This window comes from Melitaea cinxia, chromosome 14 (genome assembly GCF_905220565.1).
Source record: "Melitaea cinxia chromosome 14, ilMelCinx1.1, whole genome shotgun sequence".
Taxonomy (NCBI): domain Eukaryota; kingdom Metazoa; phylum Arthropoda; class Insecta; order Lepidoptera; family Nymphalidae; genus Melitaea; species Melitaea cinxia.
The window spans coordinates 8,799,222-8,814,067 of NC_059407.1; the positions used below are offsets into that span (position 1 = coordinate 8,799,222).

The 14,846-nt window shown below is 33.3% G+C and overlaps 1 protein-coding gene across 1 annotated transcript in view; it reads right to left on the reverse strand.

Moving 5' to 3' along the window:
- LOC123659723 (BAI1-associated protein 3) overlaps positions 1-14,846 on the reverse strand; it is a 99,831-nt gene that overhangs the window by 77,167 nt on the left and 7,818 nt on the right. The window contains exon 2 of the mRNA XM_045594904.1: positions 6,667-6,871. Within this exon, the coding sequence (XP_045450860.1) occupies positions 6,667-6,871 (205 nt within the window). The remainder of the gene's footprint in view (positions 1-6,666; positions 6,872-14,846) is intronic.

The window sequence follows — 14,846 nt, forward strand, 5'->3', positions numbered from 1 at the left end:
CAGAATGTCTTTATTTATAGTGTGAAGCTAGCTTATAACGTGGTTATTATTAACATAATAACAACAACATTCAAATATGCGTCGTTAGATTACGCGTTGTTACAGAATGCGTTGAAGAAATAAAGGTTCACTGCTCGTTCCCCGTAGGTGATAGCGTGATAATATGTAGCCTATATGTTGACTTCTTAATAATATTCGTGCCAAATTTGAAGTAAAAACAAACAGACGAAAATTCTAAAAACTATATTTTTGGCTTCGGTATCGATTGTAGATCACACCCCAAGTATTCTTTTAAAAAAATACTCAATGTACAGTTTTTACTTTCCTACCAATTGATTATATGTATAGATATCATATGGCCTGTTCATTTGTATACAAATTATTATGTTACAAACATAAGAGGAGAAACTCTTCTAATTACTACAAGAGTGTCGAAAGAGGATTTTCCGAACTTGTTTATATATTTTGTATTTGTATACATATAGGTATATCCAAACTAATCTTGGTACATTCTTTAGGCTAAGCAGTTTGACATATTATATAAAACATAAATATTTCTTTAGGTGCATTTTAACTGTGGTAATAATATACAGGTAATTTTTAAATTATTGTTTGATGAATAAAATTATGCAGATAAATTCAATCTATTCATTTCATCCATATAACAAATTATATAAAATATTATAGGTAGTAACAATTAAGTCATTAATTCACTATAAACACGAGATTTTTATTATAACATCAACAGCTTGCATGAAAATAAAATTAACTGCATAAATCAAAGAAAGAATTGCAAATCACAAAATTAATAATAAAACGACTACGGCACAAATATCAACTTAGAAGTCATTAAAAAGCCGATAAACCTAAGGAAAGCTGGCACCTGAAACTCATTTGCTTGTAAAATCTGTAGAGAAATAAGAAATGAATATTACTTACCGAATACTCAAAAAAAAAAAAGAAAATAATGAAGCACCATAGTCGTCATACTGATATATCTGTAATAGTACCCGTATCTAAATAATGAACAAAAAAACTTTGACATAGGTAAAAAATTATGGATAAGAACTTGTCCTAGTGTTTAAAACATAATTATCAATACTGAAACATCAAGATGACGTAGTAAAAACAATAAATGTCATACTAACAATAAATACAAATAAAATAAAAATAAAACATTACATTACATTTGCCCTTTTCAAAATTTCCTGTTCAGGTACTACCCATACAAACTTGATGTTTGTTTAATGATTAAAATGCCAACGCTCGTTTCATATCCATATATGAATAAGTCATATTATGTTTATTATCCGCTTCGACAAATAGTAAATAGAAAGGTGTATCTATTTGAGAATCAGAGAACATTGATGCAGAAATAAGGGTTCGATGAGCGGACCAATAACATAGCGATATTGTAGATAGTAGGTAGTTGTCGATCGTTGGCGCGTAACGACCAATTGAGGATATTCATGACTCTTATAAGCGGAAACTGAAGAGAAGTTATTGTATAACATAAATGCCACAACTTTATTATTGTTATTAAAAAGTTGGAACATTAATCTTTAGGGATTAAAAAGATTATGTTAAAACTACTAAAAAGAATCACTACTCATAGAATATTGATTAGAAAACACTCACGTTATACATACGTCCAGAACGCAGGACACATTCAACCACTTATATGACTTAAACAAACATATGTTACTCGTATAAAAGAACCAGCCATCGCTACTGCTGCAGCTAGTAACTGTGACCACTAATACATTGTTATATAATACACTAGCTTCTGCCAGCGACTTCGTCCGCGTGGAAATTTTAAAGAGGAACAAATCTGTCACACGATTTTTGAGAAACTTTAACTGTTTACGCAGTGCAAATTCTCAAAAGAAAAAAAAACTCCCGATCTTGAAACATTCTTCATTTGTGCTCCGCTCTTTTTTGTATTAACTACTATTGAGGCGCAGTTTCTGAAACATTTCACAACAAAGGCAGTAAATACGCACTGTCTGTATTCTTTTGTGGTCAGTCAGAATGTAATATATGTAGTATTTATTTACCGATAATATAGGCATTCAGCCTATCTTAGGAATAAACGACAGTGTGTGGTAAAGGTATAAGACATTTATTTACATTTTATTTATTTTAAACCAAAATATGATTTGATATTTTTGATTGGATATTATTTTGAGAAATAAAGTTTTTTAAACTGTTTTTACCTACATTTCAAGTTCAATTATACTAACTCAAGCTACTAAACTAGAAACACATTCTTCGTAAACCCTTTTATGACCATTGGGAAGGGTAAAAGCGCTGTAAAACGTACCGCTGGGAATTGTGGATGCTTACATCTACCGTAACTAAACAAAATCGTGATGTTACAGTTCATTTGTAATAAATATTTGACCTGTACTTATAACCTTTTTCGTAAATTTTGAAATAAATTAAACAATGACAGTCATAAATTAAATATTCTTAATTTTTCGTTTATTTACAAGCTTCTCTTCAAAACTACCAAAACTACTTCTTTGATAAATTGAAAATTATTTTTCTGTTGTGTGAGCCGAAAATACGTTTTCAAGATAATAATAATAATATTCTTTATTGCACACCATTAAAAGATACAAACAAAAGTAGTATAATTAGAGGAAGATGTACAAAGGCGGTCTTATCGCTAAAAGAGCGATTTCTTCCAGACAACCTTTGGGTATAGGACAGCGCATAGAAAAGCGGTTAGGAAGTGTACAAATAATTGTTATAGAAATTATACTACATCACAATAGATTATAAAATTATACATACATATATACATACATACATATGCTTACACACTTACATACATTCACATATACACATATACTCATATATAAATATAAACAATTCATACATATTTATGTGATCCAAAGATGAAAAGACAATCAAGATTAACTATAAAAACGAAGAACTTTATAAGTTCAAAGACACCAACAAATAAAACGTTTAAAACAATTATTATACCTTAAAACGCACGGTTAGGTGAAGGTAAAAAGTATAATTTTTATATTGTGTATTCAATCGTTGATAAAGGCGTTATCTGTGGACACGGGATGGAGTCGGTGAGCGGCCCTATCGCAGTGACGCGCATGATGGATGTTCAAATATATCTCGCCTGTCCTTCACACGTAATTAATTCCATTGTTTATATTACGCTCTCTAAAGCAAACTTTTATGTTTACAAACATTAAAATAATTTTAAAGTAATTCATTAATTATTAGACATTTTGTTCTGTCGTCAATTAAAATAAAAGTGTATTTTTATGACTAGCCCGTTGGCGCAGTTTGTAGTGACCCTGCTTTCTGCTCCAAGGGTTGGGGGTTCGATTCCTAACCCCAGTCTGGGTGTAATATAAATATTTATTTATAGATTTATATATGTGTTATTTATATGTATGTTTATCGAAAAAAAAAATGTAGCTATATACCAGTCGGCTGTTACCTATAACACAAGCATGAAATTGCTTACTTTAGGAACAGACGACCGTGTGTGTATTGTGTAGAGATTTATTATTTATTTATTTATATATTTAATGTTATCATTATACTTTCCTTGAAATATAAAATACTTATATTGTTTAAAAACAAAAGTGTAAGTTAAGTAACACTTTGGTTTCATCTTTATATTTTGTAAAATAAAAAAATACTTTTTTTATTTTATTCAATCATTTTGGCACTTTAAACTATGCTAAAATGTGTTAAGTAGCTAAGTCAAAACAATGTAATTTTCGTTTGGTAGATACAGTTATAAGAATTACATAATTTCTTGTGAGTTTTAGGCATTTCAAGTATGCTTTCACTGTCAAGAAGAAAAGGTTGAAATATCCAAAAAAGTCGTTTCGCCTGTTTATTATTTGTAATCAAAATCCGAACATAAACTTTTAAGCTTTCAGCTCGAAATGACAAAATTACCATGCCAAATTCCATCCCTCATCATACGTCTAACTGAAAACTTGTAACTTGTGGTAATTGATATAAGCTTTAAATCCTCTTCTCAGCAGTTAGGGGTAAAATGTCCAAAAATCCTTTTTTATATTTTGGCAAAGAAACCGTAAAATAAGCCTACTTGCCAAATTTTATGAGTCTGGCTTCAACGGATAAAGCGGGATCAGGGTATAAGACATAAAAAAAAACCCTACACCATACTGTCCTCAGTAACCCTGATTACAATTGACCTTGTTTTATTTCTGTCTATTCAAGATTAAATCTATCTAATACTATTAAACGAGCAATTCTTGAATATATAGAATCTGAATCCTGGAAACGGCTCCAACGATTCTCATGAAATTTAGTATTCAGGGCATTTGGGGGGAGATAAATAAATCTACCTAGGGTTCATTTTTAGAAAATGTCATTTTATACCTGTTATAAGGGGGGGGGATAAGGGTGTTAATAACATATATGGCAAAACAACGTTTATGGAGTCAGCTAGTAGATATAGGAATAAATTGATCTAATTGATTCTAATTTTTAAAAAATTTCAAACTAAGCGACGAGTACTAACATCTCGTGACAACCTTTTTCACTAAATAAGTTATTTAAAATGACGTTTTATGATGATAGTAATAGCTTTAAAGGAGAAGTTAACTTTATTTTTTATAGCGCATTTAAAATAAAAGCATGCCTTTTAAAACGTTTTTTTTGTACTTTTGATTTATTAATTAAGTGATCTATGACATGATATGTCTTTATAATAAAAATATAACTATATATGCAATGGACAATTGCATTAATAATACTTACTATTATGTAAAACACATCCTAAGTAGGTTGTGAAGCGACCTTTTGCACATCCGGGCCCTAGTTATACCATACACACTTCTCTTTTCCTTTTTTTAAACCGCAATATGTAATCTGTATTAATTCGAGGGAAAAACGCATTTTTATATTTTTCTGTAAATAAAATAGCTCTTTCGTATTCACCCTATAAATAATTTATGAATAAAATTTGCGTTTTCAATAAATAATCAATCTCTTTCCCTCCGTTTGTTGGCATCATTAATCATGTTCTTTTTGTATTATTTTTTTACTATTTTAAATTGATTACGAAGAGATATAAAGGTAACATGTACCAAATTATTTATATTATAATACATTAATCATAATTTTATTTGTTTACGAACGTCTGTCATTTTATTTTATCACTTCTTTGAGTCTAATGCGAATTACTAACTTCGTATTATTGATTTATAGCAGATAGTTAGAAACGATGTTGAGTTGCAACAAGGCTGTAACGTAATAACGTTGTTAAAGGACTAACATATTGCATTACCGGCTACCTGAATAAATAAATAAATTGTATCAAGATGGAGTAATTGAGTTTCTCGTGAGTAGGATATGGGTTCGCTGTATCCTCCTTAATTGCTCAAGTTAGGGATATGAAGCAATTATGAAATGTGCTGTCATTGGACGAGGCATCATATCTGTACAGTGAATAGTAATTTGATGCTAAGGCTGGTTCGTGGAAGTATTATAAAATCGTGTTATTTTTTTTTTTCGTTATAAATTTATGCCAAGAGAAAAATATACTTTTTTCTTTATATTTTATTTATGTATATTTATGTCTAAAAGTCACAAATACTTTGACTTTCACAATTTAAAACTTCTTTTCTTAATTTTATCTACAAACATTTTCTTTAAGAGCATATTATTAGGGCCAATATTTTCGATAAATATTGAAAAATATTGCATACCTACTGTTGATTACAATTTACCCTTTGCTGACAAATTGGTTCATCTAAAGGCTGAGACCGCCTGCTATTTCTTATTACGTGGTGTTGTTTATCGACATGCCATTACTGAAATTAGATATTCTTACTGGTACTTAATTCGTTATTTAGGCAATTGACATAAGCCTCGTTGTCATATTGATGAAATTATATGCATTCTATAAATAACATTTTTTTATAAAATGATGAAATTATATAATTTATTAACGAATTAATTACTGGATTATAATGATTTTAGTATCAAACTCATTTTATATTTTAATGGGATTTAAATAAAAAAAATTATATAGGTCTTATAATAAATGATAATATTACGATTTAATTTCAAAGCATAATCATATTATGTGATGAAAAATCTTTAACATTATCACATTATTATATATTATTATATACTTTATTGCACTACAAATAAAAAACTATACAGAAAATAACACGTATGCACGATGGCAAAAGTGGATTTATCCTTAGAAGAGATCTCTTCCAGTCAACCAATAGTCATGAGTGAGAGTGTCATATAGCGGGGACATTATATTATCATATTAGTATATTTTTAATTTAAAATTTACATAACTTACATTTACACAAGTACAGTTACAAAGGGCACGGGCTCAAAAAGCCCATGCCCTTTGTTAAATATGCACTATAATACCACAGGCGATTTATCATTAGAACGAAATGACGACAACGGACAGTCCTATGTTTACTTAGTAAAGCTAGGACGTGGTCCGACGCTGACGGTTCTTACACACACATACACATACACCTTTATTATTATCAATCCATATTTACATACATACCTGGACATCACGCCTGCTTTTAGCATCTAAAGCAAAGCCCTTGCCAGCGACATATTACGCTCGCTAACATAGATATTGAAAAATAAGACTTTTAGTTGAAAATAGCTTACCCTGATTTAACTGAAATATCGACTTCCGGCCACGATAGGCGTCTTTTACAGAACGCCATAGTAGGCTTTTCCGGTGGCTGAGGCTGCCTTGGCACGCGTAGCGATCCCCCGCGTCGAGGCGTCGTAGCAGGCGCTAGGCAGTCCAAGGTGCGTCGCCGAGCGCTTAGCGCGGATGCACCCTCGGTGGGTAACACTCGTGGAAATCCTAGAAATTAAAAAAATAAATAAATAAAAAGAAATGAGGTTATAGTTTAATTTAGTGTGTTTTTTATTATTATACTAGCTGTACCTGCAACTTTTTCTGCCTTTTGGGTATTTACATGTTCAACGTGAATCTTTAGATTGACATAACTTTTTTGTTTATGAACCGATTGACATGAAACAAACACTTAATGTTAAGTTAAGCTTAATAAAATATATCTGTGAAAACTACATCAAAATCGGATATTTCTGAGATTAGCATGCACAAATGCACAGACAAAAAGACTAAAATTCTAAAAATCATTGGGTGCTATTTACGTTGACAAAGGTCCCAATAATATTTTGTCTCATATATCTTCCATGTATCGATTTTTTTATATATATCGATGTAGTATGAAAAGCCTTCGAATGGATATATCAGTTACGGTTTAATGGTTCTGTGTTAAAAACCAACGTATTTTGAAACAATATACCTTAACTCCCTTATAGTGAATTATTTATAGAACTCGTAACTATTCAACGTTTCATATTACAATGAAAATCTTTTGACAGGACACGACATCATGCTATTTTTAATTCGTACGATTTATTTTTGTGTTACCAACACATTAGGAAATTCTATAATTGTGTTTGCAAGCAAACGAAGAAAAACCGACTTCAATTATATCGACAAGTAATACAACGTAGGTAGACGAAAAAATAGTCAAGTAAATACGCATTATCAAAGATTACTCCAAAAGTTTTAATCAGATCTCGATGAAATTTAAATGTGACCATAAGATAAACATCGGCTTTCGATTAAATTAAAAATCATCAAAATCGGTACACCCAGTAAAAAGTTTTACGGATTTTCAAGATTTTCCCTTGATTTCTCTGGGATCCCATCATCAGATCCTAGTTTCCTTATGCCAATTAAATTATGGTACCAAGCTAGAAATATCTTCTTTCCAACAAAAAAGGAATTATCAAAATCAGTACATCCAGTAGAAAGTTATGCGGTATGATATAACGTAGGTCAACGAAAAAAGCGTCAAGTAAAAACGCATTATTAGATATAACTCGAAAATTAGTCGTAAGATCTCAAATAAATTTAAATAACACCAAATGACACACACCACCTTTCGATCAAAAGAAAATTTGTCGAAATCGCTCCACCCAGTCAAATGTTCTGAAGTAACATACATTAAAAAAAATACAGTCGAATTGAGAAACTCCTCCTTTTTTGGAAGTCGGTTAAAAAAAAGTTTAATTTTATATATATTTTCCAGTTCTTGATTTTTTTAATTTTGTTGATTGGTTTTTAATTAAGTACATAAAAGTATTTAGGAAATTTAGTGTTTTAGAAAATAACAAATACCGTAAAATAAAATAAATCAAACGAAATAATAATAATTCAAACTATTAAGTGAAATAAAAAAAAATGTCTTTATTTATTTTTGTCGACAGTATAAAATTGCAACAATCATCTACAACAGATGCTGTGGCCAATATTCTATAAAATTACATAAATAATTTTAAAAAAAGTTTACTAGTAATATTTTAGTTTTACAAACGTCATATTTATACAGTCGTCTGACTGATATTACGTCACTTATACGTTATATTTTTTCTTACGGTTTTAGTATTACATTTTTTTCAGTTTGGTCGTCCAGCCAAATGTCAAGCCTGCCGTAAGGAACTTCGTTCCAATTATAACAAAAACATAAAAAAAATATTTATTTATTTCCCTTAAAGAAAAGTCGAAACAAATAATTAAAATCGAAAACAATACAAATATATTAAAAAACATATATTTTAATAATATTATGAAGTTTTTAAAAATTAAAATAATTTATGTACTATGATATCATACAAGAATATTTTTTTTAGTATTTTATTGATTTTTTTATGAATAGGCTTCTTAAAACAATCTTTTTAGCAGGACATTAAGATGTCCTTGCGGTGATTAAATATCAGCTTTTTAACAAGATAAACAGTTGTAGGAATCTACCATGTTGTTGGCCTTTCTATACCGGTACACAAAATGAAAAATATTTAACTCTCAATTTATTTCTATAAATACAATACGTATTATGTTCAGAGCATCAGATCGTTCCAACTCAATCATCTGAAAACACAGATCAAAAATGTTGAAGTTTGTAGTGTTGTGCGCCTTCGTTGCTGCGGCTGTGGCTACAGCAACGCCAGATATTATTGCGCCATTCGCATATTCGTCAAATGTCCTGGCACCAGCGACGACGTTTGTGTCAAGCTATCCTAATAGATTCGTCTACTCATCGCCATACCTCTCATCTCCATCATTAGCTTATTCTTCACCTTTGGGCTACACTCATTTCATCAAGAAACGGTCTGCACCTCTGGCTGTGAGCAGCTACATCGCGCCCTCTGCATACATCGCGCCCTCAACATACGTCTCGTCTGCTCCTTTAGCAACTACATACACCGCAGCTGCTCCTTTCGTTTCTACCTACGCTACAGGAGCTCCTCTGGCGACCACTTATACTGCTGCTGCTCCTCTTTCGACTACCTACACACGTCCAATTTACTCTACTGTAGCGCATTTTATTAAGAAGAGATCAGCTCCTTTGATTGTGTCTTCTTCGTACGTAGCTCCTTACGCCACCGCAACACATTTCGTGCCATCAACCTACGTCGCTGCAAGTTCGTACGTGCGTACACCTCTGATTTCCTCCGCCCCTTTTATCTACAGCCCACACTTCATTAAGAAGCGCTCTGCTCTGTTACCTGTAGCTCATTACGCTGCTCCAGCTTCATACTCACACACCTCGAGATTTGAGTACAGAGAAACGTCCCCTGCAGTTACCTACACTTCATACGCTGGAGCTGCCCCTCTGACCTATAGCCCATTCTCTGTTTCTCGTATTTTCTAAACGAATGGCATATGTGTAAAAAAATTAATGTGTTTACAAATGTAATCTACATTAGCGAAAAATAAAATTTTAAAATGAAAAGTCTTTTTACTGAAATGACCTCATATAGAAATATAATAATATAAGTACAATTTAAAGAAGGTAAATCGTGAATTACAAGACTTTCGATCGGCTCAAAAAATGAAAAATTACTTCATTCAAGGAGGCTTCACAATTTTAAATAGTCCGTTTACAGATTAAAATTACATTTGGAAATGATTTTAGTTAATTGAAACAACCTACTCTTAAATGTTTTCGATCTAATTTCACCTTATCAAATAGTTATTCTTCCTTATCCTAAACTGTTTTTAAACTTTCCAAAAATATCAACGACTTTGCAATGTGCAGAATATCGACAAAAAGGTTACTGTTGTCAATCTGTTATGTCTGTGGTTACTGTTGTTCTATTCTATTATGACAAGATAAATTAGGAAATGGCAGCATTTCCTGGAATGCCGAGGAGTTTCATGATCTGGTCAATTAAACGACCGGACGACAAAACAACCACTGAATGGAAAAATTACCCTGTCTTGTAAGTTTATCAAAGTGATATTTCTATGGACATATAGAAACTTTGAATCAAAAAGATTATATTTTTGTACAAATGTGATATTTTTATGTAACTATATTCTTAATTTATTAAAATAGTGAAATTAGTGTTAAAACGAAGATTTCATTTAGTTTGTACCTACTAGTTTATGACATAGTACATAGTTACGTACAGGTATAATTAGTTATAACGTACGTACATATGATAAACGTTGTTGAAAAAAAAATATTTAAAAAGTTACTTGCAGGTTAAGCATTAGTCACAATTTACATAAAAAATAAAAAAGAATAATTATAGCGTGATAGTGTTAAAATAACCTGAAAGCGATCGTTACTCATAGTAGGAAATATATATCCGTCACCCTGCATTGGAGCAGGGTGGCAGATTAAGTCCTGGACGGCGGCGTGCGTGCTGGCCGGCGATCCCCCCTGGGAACTGCAGGCGGAGATCCTCGCCGAAACATATCATTTTGTGGCGGCGAGGAGATCCCGGGGGGAGTCTCTTACGTGGGAGGAGCTCGCACGCATGCAGAGGCTGGCGCAGGACACCCTGTTGCGGCGGTGGACGGAGGACTTGGCTTCGCCAGTCCCCGGGCAGTGGACGGTGGACGCAGTGAATCCGGTCCTCCGGAAGTGGGTGAGGCGGCGGTTCGGGCCGCTGACCTTCCGTCTGGTGCAGGTGCTTTCCGGACATAGGTGCTTCGGTAAGTACCTGCACCAAATCCCGAGACGGGAGGCGACTCCAGCCTGCCACGAGTGTGGAGCGCCAGAAGATACGGAAGATATTGGGAACCGCAGCGGCGCACGCTTTCAGCGGTTATCGGACGGGATCTCTCGCTGCCGAGTGTCCTAAAGGCCATGCTTGACAGCGAGATCGTGGCAGGCGGTGGTCTCCTTCTGCGCAGAGGTAATGACGCAGAAGGAGACCGCGGAGCGGGCCAGAGAGGAAGACGCCTCTGCTGGCCCACTCCGGCGCAGACGTACGGGGGCAAGGAGAAGGCGGTTTGCCCACCTCCTCCCCCCCTCGTAATAGTGGGGTCGGCGGCCGATAGTCGGGGGACTTCGGCCGGTCGGACGACACGACCCCATACGTCTGAGGGATGGCCTTGTTGTGAGCGAGGCCACCCCACCATCATGCCGGGGCCCGGAAGCTTTGTCCGGGCCTACCGCTGAGGCGAGGTGGCGAATGCTAGCGCGACCCCTCTCGCCCCACCCAGGCGGATGACTGCTAACACGTGGTGGTTTTTAGTCAGTAGGAGTCTGACATAACCCTCTGGCGCCCCCGCGCTGGAGGGTATCTATGATGGATTTTCCCCACGTAAAAAAAAAAAAAAAAAAAAAGGGTGGCAGATTAAGCTCTGATCTTTCTCCTACATGGGAAAAGAGGCCTATGCCCAACAGTGGTATATGACAGGTTGAAGCGAGTGAGTGTTAAAACAAATAATTAAATTTTAACAATTAAAACAAATAATATTTACTTGAAAAATATACTTTTTAATATTAAGCTGTATAAATTTTTTCTTACTGCGATCGCCATTTTTTCTTAAAAATAAAATAAAGGGACGAAGTTACGCTTCGAGACAGGAGGAGATTGCGTCATGGAAACAAATCGTGAAAAGAAAAATATTTTCAAGTATATTTAATTACTGTAATTAACGCCGAGTTGCACGAAAAGAAATTAAAATTTAAGTAGTGATTAAACTAATTTAATAGCAAGTATTGTAATAATTCGTGTGACGACTAGTGCGTTTGTTAATTTTTTTCATCTACTTACGATGTAACTTATTACTTGTCGATGTAATTGAAGTCGGTTTTATTCGTTTGCGACCAAACACAATTATTAGGTACACTGCTGTTTATTTCGCGTAATTAATAACGTGATTTGCAAAAAATGTACTTTTGACTTTAAGATTACACGACAGATAAGTCACATATCTATCTATCTATCTATCTATCTATATATCTATAAGTTGTCACCCTTTGAAAGAAATAAGCATTTTTTCGACTTAAGTATACTGTACTCGTAGTGTTATTGTTTAATTTAAGTATAATGCCTAAGTAACAATACTATTATGTAGTGTTGTTTTGATGTATGGCTGTTTGAGATGATTTAAATCAATTGTATTCATTATTTCTTCTAAAGTTCTGGAAAAAAAAGAACATCTTCATCTTCCGACGATGATAACGTGTCCACTCATATTTTAACGTGTATTAAGTCGGGTTTCTTCGGTACCACATATTTCAATGCTAGTGTTTATATAAAGTTTACAGTGCTCCATACAAAGTTTAAAAACTGAAATCGTCATCCGCAAACCAGCTCTCAATTACTTAATTTTTTTTTTTAAATTTATTATTTAAACTCATCAAATTTAGTTTAGATTAACTTTTATCTATATGCGATATCTTTGATTTTATGTAAGTATATGTATATAGTACCTGGATGACTAAGACTGGATATAAAATCGTTGTTTTTGGAAATCATATTTAAATACGAATTACATAGTGATGAAATATAAATACAAAATTTCGATTTAACCGGCAAATTACCGGTTAATAAAAAAAAAATATGAACTGCATAATAAGAAAAAAAGGGAAAAAATTACACAGGAAATATCTGGACTCGAAATAGGGTCTTCTCGTTTCGTATCGAAATTTACGTTCGTATTCTAATGATATTATAGAAGTTCCGAATTGCCTCAAAACACTGATAAAACGATATTTTATTAAAATTAATCCTAGCATACTAAATTTCATGAAAATCGTTGGAGCCTTTTCCGATTCAGATTATCTATAATCTATAATCTATAATATACTAGCTGACCATGCGAACTTCGTATCACCTTATTTTTTTCTGAAATATAATAATAACATAATATATCAAAATAAAATATAGCCTATCTTTTAAGTTGGATCAAACTGCACACGGTGTGCAAATTTGACTAAAATCGGTTAAGTAGTTTAGGAGTCCATTGAGGACAAACATTGTGACACGAGATTTATATGTATATATTATATATTAAGATATAAAAGCGAAAGGTCATTCATCACGAAATTTCCGAAACTATAACACCTAGAAACTTGAAATTTGGCAGGTAGGTTCCTTATAGAGCGTAGACATCCGCTAAGAACGGATTTTACGAAAATCGACCCCTAAGGGGGTAAAATGGGGGTTGGAAGTTTGTATGTAAGTCCTATGTTTTTGAAGTAAGAGAGTTGAACTTTAAAATGTATGCTCTATAGATGGAGAGAAGGTGCCCAAATAATGTATCTTTAGAAAACAATCCCTTTCGGGGTTAAAACGGGGGATGGTAGGTTGACTCACTCATCACGAAATCTCCGAGACTATAACACCTACAAACTTGAAATTTAGCAGGAAGGCTCCTCATAGAGCGAAAACTACCGCTAAGAATTGATTTTACGAAACTCGACCCTTAAGGGGGTAAAACGGGGTTTGGAAGTTTGCATGAAAGTCCTGTGTTTTAGAAGTAAGAGACTTGAAATTTAAAATGTATGTTCTATAGATGATGAAAAGGTGTCCAAATAATGTATCTTTAGAAATCAACTCCCTTTTGGGGTTAAAACGGGGTATGGTAGGTTGACTCACTCATCACGAAATCTCCGAAACTATAACACCTAAAAACTTGAAATTTGGCAAGTAGGCTCCTTATAAGACTTAGGCATCCGCTAAGAACAGATTTTACGAAACTCGACCCCTAAGGGGGTAAAACGGGGGTTGGAAGTTTGTATGAAAGTGTTTTTGAAGTAAGAAATTTAAAATGTACGCTCTTTAGATGGTGAGAAGGCGTCCAAATAATGTATCTTTCGAAATCAATTCCTTTTTGGGGTTTAAACGGGGGATGATAGCTTGACTCCCTCATCACGAAATCTCCGAAACTATAACAGCTATAAACTTGAAATTTGGCAGGTAGGAGGTTCCTTATAGGGCGTAAACAGCCGCTAAAAGCTGATTTTACGAAACTCGACCCTTAAAACGGGGTTTGGAAGTTTGTATGAAAGTCTTATGTTTTTGAAGTAAGAAACTTGAAATTTAAAATATATGCTCTATAGATGGTGAGGAGGTGTCCAAATAATGCATCGTAATCTATATATGTAAAAGAGAAAGGTCACTAACTCACTCATCACGAGAACTCAAAAACCGCTGGATGGTCTATCCATATAAAATAAAATTTGGCAGGGAGGTAGATTATAGTTAGCAGACGTCCGCTAAGAACGGATTTTACGATATTCCACCGCTAAGGGGGTTTAATTGGGGTTGATAGTTTTTATGAAACATAATTATGTTTTATGTTTATGTATTATGTTTATTATTGTTTATTTGTTGTATTATGTTTTTTTTAATTATACAGCCTGAAAATAAAACTAAAAATGTGGTGTATAGAGAGGTTTTATAAAAATAACTATTAAATTATACTAAATTGTGCCTTTCAAAAAGTTACTCAGTTTGATAAGCATTTCAAGTGACTGAAATAAAAAAATGAT